The sequence below is a fragment of the Scleropages formosus genome, chromosome 20 (genome assembly GCF_900964775.1).
Source record: "Scleropages formosus chromosome 20, fSclFor1.1, whole genome shotgun sequence".
NCBI lineage: Eukaryota > Metazoa > Chordata > Actinopteri > Osteoglossiformes > Osteoglossidae > Scleropages > Scleropages formosus.
The window spans coordinates 5,645,441-5,668,373 of record NC_041825.1 but is presented as its reverse complement, the minus strand read 5'-3'; the positions used below and the strand labels follow the sequence as shown (position 1 = coordinate 5,668,373).

The 22,933-nt window shown below is 44.4% G+C and overlaps 1 protein-coding gene across 3 annotated transcripts in view; it reads left to right on the top strand.

Moving 5' to 3' along the window:
• rab11fip3 (RAB11 family interacting protein 3 (class II)) overlaps positions 1-22,933 on the top strand; it is a 48,433-nt gene that overhangs the window by 20,917 nt on the left and 4,583 nt on the right. The window contains exons 2-9 of one of the 3 annotated variants that reach the window (XM_018735005.2): positions 1,074-1,167; positions 6,044-6,135; positions 9,928-10,097; positions 17,051-17,236; positions 19,922-20,056; positions 21,559-21,594; positions 22,157-22,250; positions 22,373-22,617. In XM_018735005.2, coding sequence (XP_018590521.2) covers positions 1,074-1,167; positions 6,044-6,135; positions 9,928-10,097; positions 17,051-17,236; positions 19,922-20,056; positions 21,559-21,594; positions 22,157-22,250; positions 22,373-22,617 — 1,052 coding nt within the window. Of the gene's footprint in view, positions 1-1,073; positions 1,168-6,043; positions 6,136-9,924; positions 10,098-17,050; positions 17,237-19,921; positions 20,057-21,558; positions 21,595-22,156; positions 22,251-22,372; positions 22,618-22,933 lie in introns of all 3 variants that reach the window. The other 2 variants (XM_018735003.2, XM_018735006.2) reach the window with 2 other exon arrangements.

Genomic DNA, 22,933 nt, shown 5'->3' with positions numbered 1-22,933 from the left:
AAACCATCCCCGACACAGCCACGTTGTTCAAAAAAAAACTGAGCTAATGTGAGAGAAACAATGAGAGCCAGAACTAAAGTGTTAGAGAACTTTTTTTTACCATTACCATGTAGTGTTCATTTTAAAGCAATCAACATTGAGATCATTTGAACTGATACTTTTAACAGAGCAATTACAGTAGTTGAAATGCTATTGATGTAAGCAGCTGGGTGTTGTTCTTTAGTGCCTCCCTGCTCTTGTCAGTGTACAACCACTGTGGAAAACAGGATTGCAAGGAGTTTACAAATCACTGCAGGTACAGTTATTACTTGTCTGGTCCCTCTGTTGCCATGGCAGCTAGGACATGGGTAAGCAAGAGCAGTTTTAGGGCAGCCTGAGTCCTAAGCAGAATGTGGCCACTTGCCCCACAATATTGCTTGTCAGTTCGACACCCAGTGCCCACACTGTAAATAAGGGGAACCGGTTTATATGGGTTACCTCTGTTTGCTGCAAAAACAGTGGCAGCACCAGGGTCATGACCACTTGAATTTGCTACTCCTGAATAAACTTCAGGTTTCAGGAAACTACTCCTTTCTGGTGGTGTTTATAGTCATTGTACTGCTTCCACTTTGTTTCCTTGTCTTGGTCCTGTTTGGACTTTTTATGTAAAACATTTGTTTAGTGAAAGGATAAAAAACACTTCCCTCTGGGAGAAGAAACTGTCAAGCATGAATACATCAGAAAACTGCATGGTGAACACACACACGCGTGCGCACACAAATGCGACTACCTTTGTTTTCATCTGAAACAGCAGAGGGGGTTGATTTTTACACACACCGGTGTGTTAGCCCTAGTGCTTTTAGACTCGAAGGGCTCAGTGTGATTTGTTACTTTAGCAAGGTGTGATTTCTGTTCATAAATGCCACCCCAGTGCTGGAATTTGTTACACTGCTGCACACTTTGCCCAGGGCTGTTTTATTACGGTGTGCCGTACGTATGCAGGCTCTTCTGTCTCCATTCCAGCAGTCTTGCAACCATTTATTTAATTTAATTATGTTTTCACACTTTTTGCACAACTTTTTACATTGTTTCAGGTGAAAGATCTCACACGATTCCTGGATCCAAGCGGTTTGGGAGTGATCAGTTTTGAGGACTTTTACCGAGGCATTTCTGCTATCAGCAATGGAGGTAAGTGAAAGGCTTGTGCATGTTCCCTGATATACTGAATCTCATGTGTCCATACATATTTACACTAATAGTCCAGCAAAGGTAAGAGACTCGTTAGAAATTACGCATTTTTTTTTTGTAAGAGAAAAGTCGGATCAAATTTAAGATCCGCTACAAATGCATCAATAGCACTGCTTTCAGCTATATACAAGATTTGATCATTTGCTACACCCCAACCAGACTGCTGCATTCTTCCACATCTGCCCGCTTGCTGGTCCCGCGCACGAAAGGAAAAGAACAGAGGTTCTCGGTTCTGGCTCTGTTGTGGTGGAATGACCTCCCTCGCTCACTCAGAACTGCTGAATCTTTGTCCACATTTGAAAAGGGTCTTAAAACTCACCTTTTCTGGACTCAGTTCGCCCATGATTTCTTGGGTTCATGTGGGGTATAGGTGTTCATGCACTAAAACTTTAAGATCATGCCCAGATCGGTCCTTTACGCAGCTACTCTTGTAATGTCATGTAAATGGTTATATGTTTCTTATTTTAAAAAAAAAAAAAAAAAAACTAGGAAGGTGATCAGGAATTGTCGATATTCTGATGGTTTTGTGCAGCTTCTCGTGTGGTGAACATTGGTGCATGTGGTGGGAGAAACAGGCTTACTGTCTTGGGAATCGTACTTCTGCAACTGTCTCTCCCTCCTGATGTAATGCACAGATTGTGTTTTCTATGAGATCTATGTCGCTTTGGAGAAAAGCGTCTGCTAATTGAATAAATGTAATGATCCCTTTTTGAAAGAAACGAAGTGGAAAGTAATTTCTTCCTTAATTAAAGCTGGAAAAATTTTATAAATGATCTCCAGTCATAAGTACTTTGTAAATGGCACATAGAGCATGTCTGAACTGTTTAAAAAGGAAGTCTCTTTTTCTAACTCAGTGCACAGTTTTGTGTATTGAGGGAGGGTGTAATTATGGTGTACAAAGCAGAATCGTGATCTGCCCTCTGATACGGTGTTTTGCATTCAGATAATGGGAGTTTTTCCTTCAGAACTCCATTACAAACATGGTGTTTGGTGGTTGGCTCATTACCCTTTGCAGCAGTGTTCTGATCTCGCTAGTGCACTTTCACATCCTGAGCATGTTGTTTTTCACCTCGATAATGAACCCGTTTCACTACTCTTCGATCCTTACCGGGCCACTTTTCTTTTATGGCCTTCCCTCTGTTTTTTTTCTTCTAATTTATCTCCCTGTTTTGCTACCAGATCAGTACATGATCTTTTTGCCAAAGAAAGGCAACAAAATAAAAAGATTGCTTTGATTGCTGTATGCCACTATAGTACAGAAAGAATTTGTTTTAATTTTGAGACTCGCCACACCCCGTAGCCCAACTGTTATACCTGCAGCAGAGACACCCCCTGCAGTCCCCTTCACAGTGTCCAGGGTTACACAGCTTCAATTAATAATGTGCCAGGAAGCGTGACTCATGGTATTACCAGCGCCAGGCCCCATGTTCCTGTCTCGGAAAAGAGGGCGCTTGGGTTTCCCTGAATAATTCAGAGTTGCAGAACCAGCCTACGGTTTCTGCTCTGAAACAGTGCCGCGAGGGTTGGCCTGCTCGAGGGAAGCCCTGTTCTCTAAGTTGATGATCATCCTCTCACATTTGTGTGCTTTAACGCATCCTCAGCTCAGTCACTGTCGTTCTTCGCATTGCCATTATTTTTTTTTGTTAAGTTTACCAAGGCAGCGTGAGCTTAAACACACAGCTGCAGCAGTATTTACAGTAAACACAGAGAAACCACACAGACTATAAAAAAGACAATACTAAACAAACACCAGCGTAATGTGTACACTGAGGAGTTTCTGCCCTCTTTGAATGGCCTTTTGTGTTGGTATCAGAAGACCCTGCTATCATGGCCCTGCTTTTCTTCACTCGTCATGACTGGCAGCCCTCGTGGCCTCAGAGGGCAGCAGGGGCCCTTTTCTGGAATTCCTGCATTCAGAACTGTCAGTCATCCGTGGCCTGAATGGAATAATGGGTTATAGTTTTGGGCAGGGGGGAGCTCTACTCCCTGTTAGATGGCTCCTTGATGACTCTTCCACTCAGGATGTTCTGTTAAATCTAACGACTTTCTGTTCTCGCTTCTCACTCTGACCCCTCCTGGCGTCATGCATCAACAGCTAAGAGTCCCCTCCAGGAATGCCTGCCTGTTCACTCACTGCTGTTGGCAGCCTGTGTCCATCTAGTCAGGGTCTTAGGGGGTCCTCAGTTACCTCCCACTCACAGCTTAACTGCTGGCTCCTGTAGGAGAGGAGGGCTGTGGGGGAGTAGAACATCAGCGTGAGGCTGTTCACATCTCATCTGCACTCCTCTTATGCAATTTGTTGACAAGCAAAATCCTTGTGCGTCATTGTTGTGTATGGTGTGTGCTGGTGGGGATGAGCTTATGATGTGTTCACCCCCGACCGCAGAAGCATTTCATGAAGTTTCCATTAGGATATGCATGTCAAAACACTGCTGTAACTTCCAAGGCTCTTCACACGCCAATGCTAGAATTCTCTGGTGTCGTTGCAGCCCTACAGGGTCCTCAACAACCTCCAACCCATGGAATCCACGTGCACATACAGTATATCCGAAATGGCTCATTCACCACCTAACTTGATGGGCTCTGTTTTCTGAGCCGTTTTTGTTTCCGTGAACCATTTTAGCATGCAAGAATAACAACATTTATGCTTTTAGGCTTGTGAAGAGAAGTGACAGTTTATCTTTGGTGGACTCAAGTGTAGGCCGTCGGCATAGGTCACACTGTGGACACTTGAATTTCCTGGCACAACTGCTACATACTTGTCTGGTAGAAGTTTCCATACACAGACTTGGACAAAACCCTACACTTTGATCGTAAGTTATGTCTGGATAATGTGCCAGTACAAACTGGCATAATTAAACAAGATATTGCAGGAAAAAAAATATTAGTGATGCATTACTTGGAGTTATGGTCTCTTTGTTTTACAGATGTTGACAAAGATCTGACAGTTTGTAGAGTAATAAGTAGGTGGTAGTCTGTTGGCGTCTAGGAAGAGTATTACCCAGTGTCACAGCTGCCAAAGTGTTGAATACATTTTTGCAAGTGCTGCTCACCGGAACACTAGCAGCATATTGAGAGAGTGCCGACACTTATGAATTCTGTTCACACTCGTATGAAAGGATTCACAAGCATTCTTTAGAAACCCTTGGCAGGGCATGGGCCCGTGAAGATGTTCTAGGACAAACTACTTTATCATTCTTTGTCATCTCTGCCACTGTTGAATTGCTCCTTGCCACATGCTGCTGCAAGGATTTCTCCAAAAAAAGTAAAACATCCCATACGTGTTTGAGAGTGATGTAGCTCAAATGGTCTCAGAACTGAAACCATGCTCACTTGAAAGTGTGGCATTTCACTGGTTCCTCAAACACAATTGGGACCAGAAGGCTGTTTATAAATACTCACTTTTATCCACAAGTGTCAATCAATACAAGCTATATGATGATGATGATGATGATGATGATGATGATCAGCTTCAAGTCACTTTCGTTATCTACACAAACACTTGTAAAGGAGATCTAATTTCTTTGTGGATCACGTTCTATAAAAGTCTCGAATATAGCCATGGTAAGTAAACGTGTTTTGTAAGACTTCTCATTTAAACGTTTTAATTTTTTAGATAGAATAGAATTAAAACTACATAATTTAAAATGGCTGAAAATTAAAATACAAATATTCAAGTACACTGAATCCTAATTCATTGACTGTTGCACTCGTTCTTCCCATGTACTGTTCTGCCTGTGTACTGTACTAATTGATCACTGACACTTGGGAATATCAGACACCAGCTGTAAACCCTTCTGAAGCCAGTTGAATAAGGCAGTCATGCAAACCTATTGTGTGTGCGCTCTATGTGTTATACTGCCAACTAATGGCTAAATGTGGAAATGTAGCTGGCTTTTGGAAAGCCAATTAAGAATAAAACTAGGGAATATTTCTTCAATCATCCATTACCAGAGGAGCCAGTGCACAGTGTTAACTGATGCTATCCAGAAGCTATGTGTCCTCAATCTCTTGTTTCAGTGGACCGTTGAGTTTATCCAAGAGCTCCGCCAAGAACACATATACCATTACTCATTCTCTTTGAGTGGGAGTTTTTTTTTTTGGGGGGGGGAACACGATTAGTGTTGATGAAAGGCGAAATGTTTTTAAAAAAAAAAAAACTGCTGAAATGCTTATTAAATAGTCTGACTTTTTAGGGCATGGTGTCGTATCTTTCATTCATTCTATCAGGTGACGGATGAATCAGCACTGTTAGTCTCACGATTCTGGGAGAATGTGTGAGTTTGTGCGCGGTTTGCTGTAAATGTATTTAATTTGCATTTATTAATTTAGCTCATGCCTTTTTCCAAGGTGACTTAGTGTTGGGTTTGTCTCTTAAACCGAAATCATTTCATTGCAGTCTGGAGGTGAGAAGCAGTATTAGTAAGTCTGTTTTTAAAACTATGCTGCATTTTTGACCTGCTGACTTTGAACACATCCATGAAACAACCTATGAACTAGATGAAGTAGATGCATTTTCACAAGTTCTGTGTCCCAGTTGTCATTATTTATCCATGTCTTCACCTTAACATGAAAGTGTGAATTATTACCATGGGCTGGTTCTGCTTTCCACTAATATTCTCTGTTTTGGCATAGAAAATATTTCATCATTTATTGGTACTGTGGCTGAACTAAACAGACAAAGAGCAAGAGAAATGAGCTTTGCAAATAAGTTTATTTAATAAAATTTTCAGCAGTTGTTTATTTTGCCGTCTTCACACTGTGACTAATGTGGGCTCGGCCCATTTTTCCTCTCCATCTCTGTGCCTGTCAATAGGCAGTGAACCACCACTCTACAGCGTTGGCTTCAGCCCTGAGGAGGCGGCCAGGGGTTCTTCGGAGGAGTACGATGACTGCGCCGCCTTTGAGGTGAACACCTTTACTGCTTTTACACAAAACCATCTCCTGACACAGCATACTGTCACTTCTGTCTGTTGTGCTGTCATCCGTCGCTGCTCCGAATTTTCACTCCTGCTGGCCCTTTTGATATCGAAACAGTCATTTTGATTCTGAATATTTAACTTAGTAAGAGGAACAATCTGCTATGGAAGGGGTTGTTTACAAGTGGGTCAGTATCTCATTGTGAGTATTGAGATCCTGGACTCAAGATGTGTTTTACAAATATGTCCCTGCACATTTTAACTGAGGTTAGTGTCTTGAATTCCTTGGCTGTCTTAAGCTTTAGACGTGTGTATTTAAACTCTGCATGCACCTCCATTATGCCGATCTGCTGCCATTTTTCAGAGCTGTCAGTGTCCAGCAGTGTAACGTGAACCGCCATTCTTGAGATATTGTGTGTGTGTGTGTGTGTGTGTGTGTGTGTGTGTGTGTGTGTGTGTGCGCGCACGCATGTACACGCCGTTCTTGTTTATCTTGCCTGTATGAGCAGCTGAACTTGTAGCGTCACAGCACTGTCCTCTGCTGGTCGAGTGTCAAAGACCAAAATTGAGTATGAGCAACAACTGGCCTTAATCCTAGTGATTTGCTGCAATACACAAATTTGACCAAATATATCATGAAAGTGGCACAAAAAACATTCACAATACTACTAAGTGAAATTAACATTAGGCAGTCCTTGTTGTTCTGTATCTTTAATGAGAATTGTCTGAAAATGTTTTAAGAAAAAGTATATAAAAATGCAAGATTTTTAGAAAATGTGCAAAATACATAATGTGCCAATATTGTTTCATCTCTATTGCTTGAACCATTTTTCACAGCTTTTCAAAGCAGCAATGAATGAACGTACAAGGAGTGGGTGGGACTGTTCGCCCTGGGGTCGTAACTGGCACCCCTCCCTATATCCACCTCAGTGGGCCTTTTGTGCTGCTCTGTTTGCTTTCTAAACAAGCTCTCCAAGGCAGCTGGGTAGAGCATGTGGTGAGGGCACTCCTTCCTGCAGTGCAGTCCCAAACCCTCTCAGCCCCTGCTGCAGGTACAGCACCACTATTGTTGTATGTTTGACTGCAAACACGGGCTCTGTTCATCCCCCAATTCAAGGGCATCTGCTGGAGGTCAGTATGATCCTGTGGGTGTAGGTGTTTGTCCCCAGTCCTTGAATGAGGCATTATGGGTTTCTGTGGTCCTGCCACATGTCAAGTGTGGCCCCGCTGTGTCATAAATGGCTTTGTATGTCCATAGATTGACGCAACATCTGTGTTCATCTGCAAAGCCCGAAGCGGCTTCTCTCGTATTCCATAGTATTCTGCCATTCAGTGTCATCTCTGCCAACGGTGATGATGAATGTAGTATTTACAGTTTATTTAGCAACTCTCCCTGTATATGTCAGATGTTGAGCTCTGACATGATGGCACACCCTTTGTGCGATTCATGCACTCCCCCACCCTTGTTGGGTTGTGGTTTTATCTTTTGAGTGTGTCTAGGAAGACAGCGGTATTGTTAAAAGTACATTGTCATGGTTGACTATATGGTCCTTGAAACCTCCCAGGCTTAAATTTATTTATTTAACCAACACTTTTCTCCATAGCAGCTTGCAGTTATTTATACTGCAGAGTAATTTTTACTGTGCAATTCAGAGTAAGTACCTTGCTCAAGGGTACTACAACAGGAACATGGATTAGAGCCAGGGTTCTTTCAGTGGAAGACTGCAGCTCTAAACACTATGGTATCAGGTGCCACCACTATTGTACCATGCCTCGACCCTGTGGTCTGCAGACTTTCCACTCATTTTGAAGAAATGTACACAGCACTATATTTTGGAATATTTGCCTGTGATGTCTTGGCAGCTTCTGTCAACTTCGGCACTAAAGGCAGACCTTACATGCAAGGCACGGTGGCACAGCGAGTAGCACTGTTGTCTTACAGCGTCTGGGTGGTGTGAGAGAACATGGGTTCGATCCCCGCTCAGTCACTCAGTGGGTTTACTCCGGGTGCTCGTTTCCTCCCACAGTCCAAAGACATGCTGTTCAGGTCCCCCCATAGTGTGTGAGTGACATGGAGAGTGTGTTTTGCTGATGAATGGATGAGTGACCCATTGCAAGTAGTGTATTTAGCAGTGTAAGTCACCTTGGTGAATAAGGTGTGTGGGCTGATAACACTAAATAGTATCCATTGTAAGTTGCTTTGGAGAAAGGTGTCTGCTAAGTAAATAAATGTAATGTACATGCACACCAGAGTCCCACTGAGGGATGATGGGTAATGGATGTTTGTGATGGAGTGGTCTGATTGCTTTAGAAGTTACACAGTGGCACATGTCATTATCAGTGCTGACAAATAAAGACACACACACACACACACACACACACACACACACACTTTCCTTAAAACAATTAGCCCCCACCATCCCTTAATTATAAAGTCTATCTTCAGTGGTCAATAGTCAAATTGCACCGTGAACCACTTTGCAGCACTTCTGAGGCTCTTCAGTGCTGCTCACTTCTTCCCAGACTGGCAAGCTGCAATAGCTGGAGAAGCAGCAGGCTGTGTTCTGGGGTTTGGTTGAGAAGGCAGTGAGCACCCGTTGCAGTTTCCTAGCTGCGGGAAGGGGAGAGCACATCTGCCATGTTGCTTTTTTTGACGCCTGACCTGATTAAGCTGTTGGAACGCTGATCCGAAAGTGGCGGACCTCCACTGGCACTTGCTGTAACTTTGAGGAATACGCTGCGCACATTTGTCTGAAGGATGCAGAGAAGTGTTTTTCCACTGTTAACCTCTTTCTTGAGTTACTGTAAATAAGTTTGACTTTTGGTCAGGCTGGTGTGACTCTTTTTCTTTGATTTTCTCACTTAACATGAGATCCGAGGGGCAGCAGCCCTACCCCCCAGCCTAGGCCCCGCCCACCTACGTCTTGCGCCTCCTGCCCTTCGGACTTTTCCCTGAGAACCTGGGGTAGCTGCGCATGGGGTGGCGCCCTGTATGTCTCCTGCTGCACTCGGGGTTAGCAGGGGGTGGACACAGACAGCCTTGTGTTCTTCTTTTTCCTCCTCTGGACTCTGGTGTTGAATATGGTGGGCAACCTTTCGGGTCCCCTGCGACCCGTCGAACTGCTGCCATGGCAGGTAGGGGCTCTGCAATGTAGCGGGTGGTCCAGTACTCCCCACCTGGCAGACTCTGTAAAAAATGAGCCGCGAAGTGCTTCCTGTATCTGCTCTCATTTGGGAAACCGGTTGTATTGTCTGGTCTTTGTCTAGAAGGACAGCTTCCTTAGTTCTTATTCTCGAAGACAGCCGTAGTGTCTGGTACAAGTTGATGAGAAATGCTTTAAGGTTCTTTAAACTCTTGAACAGATTCTGCTGTCAGGAAGACTGTTTAAATGTGGTCCTCAGGTAGTACAAAGTATGACCAGGTCTCTTATCAGTATGAATCACAGGCAGAAATCAGGCCACTTGTAATCGGTTCTTTAATATGCACCTTTTGCATAAGCACCTGAATAGGTAAACTCATTCCCTCAAGGACAGAACACTGGCGCTTTTACATAAGGCTACAGAGCATTAAAATCTGTTGTATGTATCTGGTGAATATAAATTCTTAGCTTGGGCCTTTAAAAAAAAAAAAAAAAAACTCCTTTGATTTCCGGCTTTTGTCTGAAAAAACTTAGTACCAGTGTCCTGATGTACTGCCGAGCTCTTGATCTTTACCCCCCGGTGAGTTTTTAACCTTCTCATTTTTTTTGTTTGTGCTCTGCCCCCTGCAATCCTGCAGCAGAACGAGGTGACAGACAGCGCCTACCTGGGTTCGGAGAGCACTTACAGTGAGTGTGAGACGTTCACGGACGAGGACACGGGCACATTGGTGCATCCCGAGCTGCACGAGGAGGTCGAGACAGACAGCGCCATCGACACCGCGCTACACGACCCCGACGATGCCGGTAGCAGGTCAGTATCACACAGCTGTGGCACGCCTGACACCCTGGGCCAGCTGGATGTTAGATGATTCTGGACACTGGATCAGGAATCTACTATGGCGGCATCTTTGCATGGGCTCTGGGTGCTCTGGGTCACGTTGTTGAGACGATTTGCTGTATAAATGTGAACTAAATTTAATGATGGTGATTATAATCATTACTGTCATCATCATGATTAATTTCATTATTGTACTAGTACTGCTTTCACACCCAAAGGGACTTATGATGAAACACATTTAAATATCTGATTACTGTATTGGAGCATCTTGCACAAGGACAGCAGCCTCTACAACACATCTATAATGTGGATAGATGTAGTTTTCTACATGGTTACATTTCTGTCATGCTTATGGCACGCTTGTGCTGAATAATATCTGCAGTAAGTGAATTTGATTTGAATGCAGCTGCTACCAAATTGATAATTCAGTAGTGGTGTCAACAGGAAGTGAATCACGATGATCCAGTTACACCGGTTCTGTTATTAGATTGTCACCTTGTCCATATTTTTTAGAACAGGCACATACACTGGTTTTTAAAATCTTGGTATAGCTGGGCTTCATGTTTCGTCTGCATTTATTTGTGACAGTGCAAGTACAATGATCTCTCTCCGAATGTCTTTGCACAATCCTGCATCCCACGGTAATGTGCTTGGTTGTATGTAAATATTGGGCCTAAACCTTTCAGGTGGACCTTGTTTGATTTGTTTTCCCTTTGTCCCAGACTCTGCACATGACTGACGGGTTATTTTTGTCATCATTATTATTCTGTCGTCTTCTGTTGGCACTGTGAATGGAGGTTGAAGTGCTAATGAAGTGTGTATGTGTATGTGGGGTATGCAGAAGCAGTGGGACTTCAGCGCCCCAGGAGTGACGTTCTCCAAAAGCCGACTGTTCGAACGGCTGGGGTTGCCATGACGTCTGAGCACTGTTTGAGAGCGTCGATAAGACTGCAAAAAGGGGGAGGTGCTTACATTTTAAAGCTCCAGTGTTTGTTCTTTAGTATCTTTTATTATTTTAACAGGTGGAATTGCTGCTGTGGGTGGCACTGAAACGCAGCCTGAGCTTTATTACATTTATTTTTCCGATATAAAATCCCTTGGCTGCCGCCCTTTCACTTTGCGCTGCAGTTATGTGTAAATTGTCATAAGTGCAGAGGAATTTTTGGGAGAAATAATAATTATAAAAATGTACCACATGCTTTCAGGCTCAAGTGCCAGCTACTGTTAAACTGAGCAAAATTCTGCATTTCATAGATTCACATTTGTTAAATAATTCTGGTCATAGCTACTGTATGTAAATTAATATCAACATATATTTACATAATCACACTTTGTTGACTGAAATGGTATTGTACAATTTTTAAACTTTGTATTGTGAGACATACGGGGTCGCGGGGAACCGGAGCCTACCCGGTAACACAGGGCATAAGGCCGGAGGGGGAGGGGACACACCCAGGACGGGACGCCAGTCCGTCGCAAGGCACCCCAAGCGGGACTCGAACCCCAGACCCACTGTGTGTGTGTGTGTGTGTGTGTGTGTGTGTGTGTATTGTGAGACATTCTTGATTTCAAAAACACTACATTACATTTATTAGATTTTCTCGTAAACAGCGAACAGTCATTATCAACTAGGATTTAGCAGACAGCTTTGTCCATGGTTATTTATGAAGCTAGATATACTTCACTAGTGTCACTGCAATCTTTCTCTCATTTCTGCAATAGAGCAATACAACATTCCTGCATATTCACACACACTACAGGGAGTTTAGAGTATCCCGTCAAAAGGTTCCACATGTCTTTGGGCTGTGGGAGGAAACCCTGAACATGGGGAGAACATGCAGAATCCCCTTAGACTGAGCAGGGGTCCAACCCGAGCTCCGTTGCACGGCCCAGGAGTTGACGCCACATTTACCCACTGTGCCACATAGTGACGTGAATTACATGTATTTACACTCACGTTTATTCATTCAGCTGACACTTTTCTCAATCATAAATGTAAAATCAGCATACTAGGCATGATTTGTCGAAGCACGGTTATTTTGATAGCACTGTTTTTGCTGGAACACATTGCACATTCTATAGCTGGCTATAGAATGGTGTCTGATGGGAAATCCAAATGTGATCGTAACAGGTTGTTTGGTGTAAATTTATAAAGGTGGTCATGAGAGAAGTTGGTCCAAAAGAGATGCATTTTGAGGTATAGAGCGCAGCACACTTGTTTTGGTATAGGGAGTGACGAGATACAATAGGTGTTGGGTCCAGATCCTTTGGCTGTGTTGTAGGTCATGACCACACTCTCTTGAACTTGATACAGGCAACTACCAGAAGCCAGTGGAGAGAGAGAAGGAGGGGAGATGAATGGTAATATTTGTATGATGCTTTGGTCTGGCTTTACAGTGATTTACTCATCTGTTTAGCATTATATTCGTAATGTTTTTATTCAGGGTAAGTGCCTTGATCAAGGGTACCACAGCAGTAGGAAGTGGGATTTGTTGATGCATGTACAGTACACAGAGCTTTGTTCAGGGTTGTTAATTTACAGTGAGATGAAAAAAAACAGTATAAATTGAATAAGAATGCTCAGAAAGGATTTAGAAATGGTTGCTGTGCAGTTCAGCTCTAAGATGCATACTGTACCAGATCTTGTAAAAGCAGCAATTTTTTTTTTGCTTTATCAGGATTTTTAGACCTCCTGCAGTCTGGCTACTTTTTTTCAAGGTGGTTTTCAATATTGCCGAACTATCGCACCGAATTATTGAGGCCCCTGAGGTGCTGTGAAAGCTCAAGACCTTGATTTGCTGTCCAGGAAAGAGTCTGGGGGTTTTCTCCTGGGGCCCAGGTGTTGGCTTGCAGTAACTTGCGTGTGTTCTGGCGGCGTGTCCAACTCCTGGAGAACCTCCTTTTTTTTTTTTTTTTTTTTTTTTTTTTTTTTTTAAATTTAAAAAAAAAAAAAAACCTCTGAGATTTTAAGGTTCTTGTGAAGATTCCACAAAGTTTTTAATTTTCATACCAAATTCAAACCGTTAAATATGTTACTTTGTATTATTTCTATATTTTTCTGTAGTTTTTCCTTTGATTGGTATACAGAAACTTATTACTGCACTGCAGGCCATGTGTATTTTTTTTTTTGTTTTATTCTGAAATGATTTTCATATTGCTGTCTAATACTAAAACAGCACTAATACAGTAATTGTGAGGAAAGGTAGCAGGATTACAGAACTGCTGCCTCACTGTCTGTTAACAAGCAAGATTAGCAGCAGCCACCTGTTCTTCCTGTACAGCCAGACAGCAGGCATACGGTGAGGTTTTCCAACTGACGTCGCTAAAAAAAAAAAAAAAAAAAAAAACCTGCATTTGGTATAAAATATTACTCGGGTAATAATGGGATTGAGGCAAAATTGTTGAATTTGAGCTGATGAAGACCTGGTACTCAACATTCTTCTCAGGTGATAGGTGTTTCCCAAGCCTTTAGATGACCCAGGGATGGGACAGGAAGCCAGGAGATGGGGATGGGGGTATGGAGAAATGACCCTGCTTATCTGCTAATGGTACAGCCAGTGGGGCCCGGCCTGATGACAGATCAGCTCCGACTGACAGGGACGTGTTTTTATTTCCTCTTTGCTGGAAGACCTTGAATAGCAGGAAGTGTGTAGCTGACTGTTCTGGACTGCGTCACCGCCTCCTATTTCTCCCCCTCACTCTTCCTTTCCATGCAAGTCAGCAGTCCTCGACTTGCGGCACTTAGCAGGATTTTCAAAGGTCGCCCCTCCGCTCCCGCTGAACCTCCCCAGACCTTATCGAAATACTTACGGAAAAGTGTGTGCTCAGAATGAGCATTTGTGGGGTCATCATTTACAACAAAAATAACCTGCTGACACATCGCAGCTGAGTGTTTTTCAAGAAAATATCTTGCTGATGTGGTTGTCAGTTGTTCCAATTGCTGTCGAAGATGAAATGTCCAGGAAAACTGTTTTTTGAAGAGGGGTCAACTTGTGAAATGTGTGACGTATGACCCAGTGTGGGGTCCCACTCTGCCCTCTCTATATATATTTGTCCAGTATACTATGGGTTCAACATCCAGGGCCTTGGTTAGAGCCTTTTCCTAGGGCACATTCATCTGTCTCCCAGAAATCCCCACAGAGCCACTTTTCTGCTGAATCCCTAATATATCAAAAGGATGATTGTGACGGTCCTCAGTGAGAGACGGATCATCATGTATCCTGAAGGAACAGCTCTTGAGGACATAGTTGATGCTGAGAGAGACACGGGGTGGTGGGGGAGGGGGGCTTCTCTTTTTTTTTTTTTTCCCTCTCTTTCTTTTCTTCAAACTTGCAGCTTGTAGAATCAGGGTGTGGTGGTGGAGGTGAGGTTCTGCCTGAAAGCTTCATATAAAAGAGCAACGCAATCGCAGAATCGCCATCACCCCCTCTTTTTGCTTCAGTTTTGAAACCCCTCCCCCTCGTATCAGATTCACAGGCTGCAGCATATTCTCGGGATTAGAAATTAAACAGGATTACTCCCCATCCGCTCCACCATAGGGTCACGGCAGCTCTTGTTTTTCCAGCCAGAAATAAATCAGATTAGGCCACTTCAGCTCACTGCTCTTGGTGCCCAGTGTGAACGCCAGTGGCATGGTGTTCGTCTGCTCACTGTTCAGTCACACCAGGAGGTTGCTTGCATCCCACGGTTCCCTTTGAAGGTTTGGTGGCCCATACACAAGCGGTGGAGGATGCCATCCCTGTCATCGCACGCACTCCGTGCAGCGGGGCCGAATTGTGGGTGAGTACCACACCAAGGTCGCTCTGTCACCTCTGCAGCCAACATGGCAGCCAGTCTTCAAACGTTGTATGGTCCACAGCTCAGTGCTGCTGTGTTTCCAGAAGGTTTCCTGTGTCAAAGTCTATAGTGTTGACTCTGGTGGACTAAACACATGAACCGATAGCAGCAGGTGCTGCTAATAACTGAGTTTAGGCGCGATATTGTGTACGTGTGCCATCAGTTCCGACTACGGGAACGTCTCTTTCTTTAGGCTATGGCTTTCACCCGTAGAAACGAGGACCGTTTTTAATACTGTCAGCAGTTTTGGGCTTACAGTTTAAGCTTAAGAGCTCAGGTGGGGGGGTTGAAGTATTTAATAAGTTTCCGTCAGTGTAGTTCAGGCTGTTTGTCATTTCCACCATGGAAATTGGTTTTAGTGTATTGGCACAGGACAACTCATGTATAAAAACTGTCCAGCTTTCAGATCAGCCATGTGATGTAAATCACCATTCAGATGAAATCACTGCTCCAGGTGCCTGGCTTTATAAGATGACAGTTTGTTCTTGGATACAGGTTTCCTTGCTGTAAAGTGGGATATTTACCAGTTTTCTTCTTCCTGTTATATTCTGTCTAAAAAAAAACAAACTTTGTTCCCAAGCTTTGAATTGTAACTACAGGATCAGCTTTTAATAAGTGTTTTATTACGTTGTGTCTGGTTTATTTTCATTGTTACACTAAATGTCAAGCCATATTAAGACCAGCAGCATATAACTTATTGTGTTTTATATGTGGCTTTCAACATATTTGTGTAGTACAGTAGTGGCTGAAGTCTCGTGTAAAGCAGTGCTGCTTAAAGAATTTAAGCCCCCCCCCCCCCTCCTCTTAAGGATTTCTTAACCTTTTTATGCCCTGGACCCCTTCGACAGTCTGGTGAACCATATGGACTTCTCAGAATAAGGTTTTTAAATGCATTAAATACATAGGATTACAAAGGAAACCAGTTTGCAATAGAGCTGTTAAAATAAATATATATATATATATACACACACACACACACAGAATTAAAGGAAAAACAAAATTTTAGTTAGAAGTAATTTTTTCCACCACCCCCAATCCAAATTCATAGACCCCCCCTAACATCTAGGAGTTTGTGGACCCCATGTTAAGAACCCATGCTTTAAGGAGAGCAGCTTTTAGGAATAATGGTTGGATGCTCTGCCTCCAAATATTTATTCTGTTTTAGTACATGCAAGTGATCTTCCAGCTTCTGTTCTGAATTCCCTTTTAATGTGGACCTTGCTGGATAGGTTTCATTGTTTTTTTTCCCCTGACGGACAGGTGATTTCCGGCAAATATTGCCATGAACATCCTGAGACAATTGGAGCCAGAGGGGTAAAATCTGCTAAAATAAATGCAAAATAACTGAAATCCTTTTGGTTTTTCTTTGTTTATAGGTTTGTTACCTCCACTTTGGAATGACAATACCTTTTGTGTAAACAGAGGTTTAATTGTAATTAGAGGGTTTAATCTACTGAAAGCTCACTGTGCAGTGTTTGCCAGACATTATGACCCACAATGCTGTAAGGAGAGTGGGTTGTATGGCCTGGGCTTCCCATGCCTGACTTAGTGCCCTGCCAGTGTCCCCTGCTGGGTCCAATTGCGGTATACAGACTTTGATTATGAGGTGAAAATGGCGCTACATGTTAAAGGTAAAGCAGGTTTCGCTGTTGTATTAACATACAGTGCTGACACACACAGCAGATCTCAGTGACATCTTTTACATCTTCTGAATAACAAAGGTTTTCTGTATGTTTTGGGATGTCTTTGCAGTTTGGTTTGCTGTTGTTTATCTGCATCAGTAAATGTCATATTAAAATGAGCTGTTGGTTATTTAAGGATAAGCTTTGAGGAAACAAATGAGCCCTTTCCTTCACTTTGATAATGGACACCACAATCCTCCAGCATGGCATGTTAATGCACCTCCTCGTACATGTGTATTGTGCATAAGTACTTAGAGCCTGTCCTTTATTCAGATTAGTGTAAAAAGATCTGTGAAACCTGGCTGTGGAGTTGAGATACTGTCAAGTCCACCGTGGAGGACGTACAAGCATTTCTGTTCTTTGTGATTGTGTCTTTGTGTATTTACATCTGCTCTTTCTTCTCCACAGGCTCTCGCTGGGCTCTGAGCTCAACAGTCACTCACTGGTGACGGTGATCGGTGGAGAGGAAGAGCATTTTGAGGACTTTGGGGAGGGTAATGACTCAGAGCTCCTCTTGGAAGGCCCCGATAATATGGAGAAGGAACACCGCTCGGAAAATCAGGCCCACAGCTCCACCCTACTGCTCTCACCCAGGTACTATTGAGGACTTAGTCCTCTCATTGTCTCTCACACACAGTCACTTGAAGGGGTCCTCTCACTGCAACACACACGAACACTGGTCATTCAATGTCAAAGGAGCCTGCTGATTGTACTGTTTCACATTACTCTTGTTATAGATTGCTATCAGTTGATATTGTCACTGTTTTCAAATTTTCATTGCCAGTGTGTTAACTAGGACATAATTACAGCTGCGGGAGCCAAGGACAAATAAGTGTACTGAAGAGCTCCTGTTTGCTTCAGTACAATTTTCTCTTATGCTTTTGAGCTTTGAGCAATTCTTTATGTGAGGCAATGACCTCACTGGCAGTATCTAGCCAAACGGAAACTTTGCGGTACAAGATCCTGCTCTACTGCACCTTGTTACCACCGCTTACCTGCTTCTGGAATAAGTGACCCATTATCTTGATTGCGTCGGCCAAGAAACCTCGCAGCAAGATAATCTATTGACAGCACTGTGTTACGTTATTGTGACGTGATGGAAAATGAGGGGGTGTCATTGTGGGGAACCTTAACTGAAAGGGAACCCTAATTGAATCAGAGTTGTGCAGGAATGCACTGTGGCTGTATGTTTTAATGCTCATTCCAAGATATCAATTGCATAGAGGAGTGAGCAAACCCTGCCGTAGTTGGGCCCCCCGCATCAGTCAGTTTAATTGTCCAAGTCAGACCCCTGGGTCCAAGACCCGCCTGCTCCTCTTTTACGCTGAATGCAGTGTCCACTCCTTTCCATGCTGCTTACTTGGGTCTCTCTTCTGTTTGTGTCCTCCTCTTCTCTGTGGGTTTTTTTTTTTTTTTGGTATTTGTTAACTAGGTTAATGCTTAATTCTTTCTACAGTAATATTATCAAACTCCTGCTCAAGCACTTTGCCCGGGTTCTTAGCTCGTGACTACCTGGCTCGCAGCCTTTATCCAAATAAGTAATTAAGCTTATTCCATGGTACCCAATGGAAGGCCAGCTGTGATCCATGCTGCCCTCCCTCATGGCCAGTTTAAAGAGGATTGTCTGTTTGGTTAGCCCTCTGATAAACCATCTAAGTGGAACGTGCACGAAGAGTGCAGCTGCTTGTATCAAGTGACAACATCTGTGACGTGGAGGAGACCAATTCCACCAAGGGGTTGTTTAAGGGATATGTGGGGTAAGGCCTAGTGAGGACTCTACCTGGGGCGCAGCAGAGCACAGGACAGATGCCAGAAATGTTGACCTGTCTGAGGAATTCAGTCTGTTGTTTCCAGCATGGCTTCCTCTCGAGCTCAGGGCTAATATCCTCATGGTGGGGGCTCTGCTGTTAACGCTCTTACCATGCTGAACATAAAAGCTACATCTCTCCAACACAGAAAGCAAAGATTCAAGGTTCACGTGGAGACACATGTCCGTTTCAGGAGTTCATTTCCTGAGGTGCCCGGTACCACTGAGCTAAGTCTCACTCTTGTATGTCAAATATGACAAGGGAGAGTAGGTGGGTGAATAGAAGGATCCTTTATTGGTCCTGGAGGAAATTGCACAAGACTGCAGTGGCATGCATGCAACAGTTACTGAGAGACAAAAACATACATGTAGTGACAACATTCATGTAGTAACAAAAAGGATACCAGCATAACAGTAAGAAAACAGAGATGAAGCAGTAGGTAGAGGGGGTAGGTAGTGCAAAAAATAGTGACTGACATGCACCAATAGCCATGCAGAGAAGCTGCTGATGCTGCCAGTTGCTCACCTGTCTATGTCCCACATGCGGATCACAGCGGTTCCTTCTACATGGATGTTATGTAACAGCTGCAGGGCAGGGGAGTGCCCTCTGTGTAGGAGGTCTGTGTGAGGCACTTCTACTCTGAGTTTTAGTAAACATCTGCCTTTGAGCAAGTCCTGCTACCCATAATACACTGGAGCCATACTGTAATGGATGAGCACCATATCAAGCACAAGAGTGAGCAAATATGCAATGTGCAGATGAACAAAAAGCAGGACCAGCAGCTCAAATGTCTGTCTGTCTGTCTGCAGAAGAAAGTCTGGAGAGTGCAGTGAGTTCTCTGGGGTGCCTTGTCTGAAGCCTTGTGACTGCAGTGTGGATGACGTCACATGGAGCATACAGCATGGACAGATACCAGATGTAGACTGCTCAGGGTCTGGACTGCTGATCTGCTTCCCAACAGTGACATGTCCAGCACTACACAACCCATTGCTCACAAGCTCACGACCTTTCCTCCCACCGCACTGTTGCTGGTCTTCGTCACCTTGAACAGTCTGAGACGTGTCCGCGATCACTCCCCTGCAGTCTCGGGGGTCCCTGCTCAAGCCCATCAAGAACACGAAACCACCTCTGGGCTAGCAGCTCACTCCCTGTGCACAATAAAACTAATCAACTTTTTGCTTCTGACAAAGATGCTGATGCTGTGGACTTGCCCAGAAGTGTGTAGTGTTATAAGTGTAACCCTTTTGCAATACTAGTGCAAAACATCAGAGGTAAAATGGCTGGGATCGGCACCTGTGTGTTTTGTTTGACCCCACCCCTGACACTTGGCAGACCCATACACACGTGTTCGTGAGTACCTAGTATAGGCCGCACTGACCCCACCTGTCCTCCCCCACAGGATCTTTCTCTGTCATGGTCTCTCCTGTGTCTTACTTCTCCTTCTTCCTTTGTCTCTCGGTCTTGTCCTCAGCGCCGACCCTTTCCCTGCCAGCTTTCAGAGCTTTCTCAGGGAGGAGGCGCTTGACTTTTACTGTAGCCAGTGTCACAAACAGATTAGTCGCCTGGAGGACCTCTCCACACGCCTGAATTTCCTTGAAATGAATAGGTAACGCATGCTCTTCCACCACCACGCCCCCCACCACCCCGCTTCATTCCCACTGTGTTCTCTTTGTGTTTGTGTGCATCTCCCCTCATCGCACTGGTGTGGTCATCACCTCATGGAGTGTATTGAGGTCTTCGATCCTGTTAACTGGTGTACACGCGTGTGCCTACAGTGTGCTGTGGTGCTTTGCGCTCAGTGTGAGTTGTGTGCCTTCTCTTATGTTGCTGGTAGCATAGTGGTTAGAGCTGCTGCCTTTGGATCCACAGGTCGCAGGTTTGTGTCTCACCTTCAGGTGTAGTACCCTTGAGCATCAGCTAAATTAATGTATTTAATTCACAGATCCTGTAGCTGCTGTTGATCTCAGCTTTATGGGGTGTGTCCAGGGCAGAATGACCCTCGAGCATATTTTCTTTAACTGTGCTCCTGGTTGAACCAGTTCACTGTTGTGAAAGGAGTTATTTTTCAGGAAGCACTTTTAAACTGCCCCATTAGTGTCAGCATCAGATGTTATCAGTCTCATTCCTTCCTTTGCAAAGGAATTCCTTTCTTATATTAAGCTGTTTGGTATATATATACTACTTCTGCTGAACTCCCTAATGTTGGAGGAGCAGGGAGTGGCCATGTTTAGAGCTGCTGCCTTCCACTTGAAGGACCCGCGTTCAAATCCCAATGTCAAATCCGGCTGTAGTACCGTTGACCAAGGTATTTGCTCTGAATTGCTCTAGTAAAAATTAGCCAGCTGTATAAATGGGTAAGTAATTGTAAGTTGCTTTGGAGAAAAACAGCAGCTAAAATAGATCAATGTAAATGTGAGCTAATTTAGCAGAGAAACCTGTCCCCTCTAAAAGTTTTTTTTTTTTTTTTTAAATCTTCCTCTCTGCTTTCTTGTAAGATAGGGTTTCAGCTCTGTCCAAAGTTTGCATTCTGGGGAGGTACTGAACCACTTGCTCCAATTTAGCAAAGAGATTTCGCTCCCGTTCTAAGCTCTCCGTGGAGTGAAGGAAGCTAGAGAAAGTGCTGGATTTGACCCCCCCAGAATTGCAAGCTGAAAACCAGCTGCATAGGATAACGTTCTTCTGTAGACGTTTCTGACGTGTGGCAGGTAAAATTAGAGATGACCCAAATGCTCGTCACTGCTCACAAGCTGGCGTGCCAGGTGTGGACTGCAATGCTGGCACACTGTGGAGTGGCATCCCCTTTGACCAAATGTTGCCCACCGTTGAGGTGACAAGTAACCCTGGTCGGGGTTCCTACTGCATGGTCTGCTGTTGTGCCTGTTTTTGGTGATGCTGTTCCCCTAGAGGGTTATGCTGTTGCCTCATTGTAGGCCATTCCTCCAGCACCACCCCCAGCTATGCACTCTTTAGTCAGAGTTGGAGGGTCACTGAAGGGTGGGCTCAAGAGGGAAGGGTCATAGGGACACATTCTGTTTCCTCTCCTCCACTCTTCCTGACTGAAGCATCCTGTTTTTTTTTTTTCATCTTTTTTTCCTCTTGCCATCTCAGCACCAGCAAGAGGCTGACCAGCAAGAAAGTGGCACGGTACGTGAATTTCAGCATTTAACTGGCGGGTAACTAGACTGGATAGCCTGGGGAGGGACAGCAATCCTGCAGTGGAGGACATTGTGAGGGTTGGGGGCCGGGGGTGCAGACCAATGGATGGCACAGGGCGTCGGCATTCAGCGCCCTGGGATTAGAAAGAGCAAATTGGTAGCACAACATGTACTTTATGGTTTAGACGAACGTTAATGATTGTACATGTTGCATCGGTGAAAAGCATCTGCTACATAAGTAGCTGTAAATGTGATGTAGGAGCTCTGACTCAAAGGGAAGTACAGTGGACCCCCACATTGCTAAAAACACAGGAATAAGCAGCTTAGTCCTCTTAATTGGGGGGGGGGGGGCTCTCCTTTAGCGAGGTGCCCCCTACAGGCATAGTTGTACATGTGGTGTTTTGTCTAACAGGGTAAAGAGGTTCAGAATGTAGGTGATGTCCTTGTACCATGATGAATGTGTGGGTGGTAGGATGGATTCACTATGAGGGTAGTTACCTGGTTTTCTGATGCTGGATCATTATAAGAGTGTGTCCCTCCCATGAATGCAGGCACCTGCTCCAGAGCAGCACGCTGACACTGGGCAGCATGGATGACCTGTCCAGGGACATCCTGGAGCTGGCTGACACAGACATCACTGACAAGGTACAGCCCAGAGCGCCGTCCCCTACAGGTGGGACATAGGGGTGGTACCCAGCTTATGAGTAGGAGGTGATGACTGTCGGAAAACTCCATTATAATTTTTCTGCATGGGGCTACGTACACAGGTGATGTTCCTGGAGAAACGCGTGTCAGAGCTGGAAAAAGACTCCACGGCCAACAGCGAGGTGCACTCTCGCCTCCGCCAGGAGAACCTGCAGCTGGTTCACAGAGCCAACGCCCTGGAGGAGCAGCTGAAGGAGCAGGAGACGCGGGCAGAAGACGCCTTGCAGATAGAGATTCGGCGCCACAAGGATGCCATTTGCAAGCTGGAGCGTGAGCGAGGGATCGAGCTGGAGAATCTGCAGAGCAGGTCAGTTGGCCCTTGGCAGCAGCTGAGCCATGTGCCCTGCTCATTCACACCACCATGTCCTGTCTGCACTAGGACTGGCTGTCCCATGTCTTATTAAAGGTTACTGCCCCCCAGTGGTGATCAGCAGAAGTGACCGTTGTAGATTAGCTGTGTACTGCCATATTTTGGTTTGGGTTTTTCCATGAAATCTGTAAAATAAGCCCAGTATTTATTCCAGACCTTTATATTGTACACTGGTACGAATAGAAAAATTAATCTGTGAATACACCAGATGAGATACTGCTGCTTTTATGAATGAAGTATTTGTGTCTTTTTG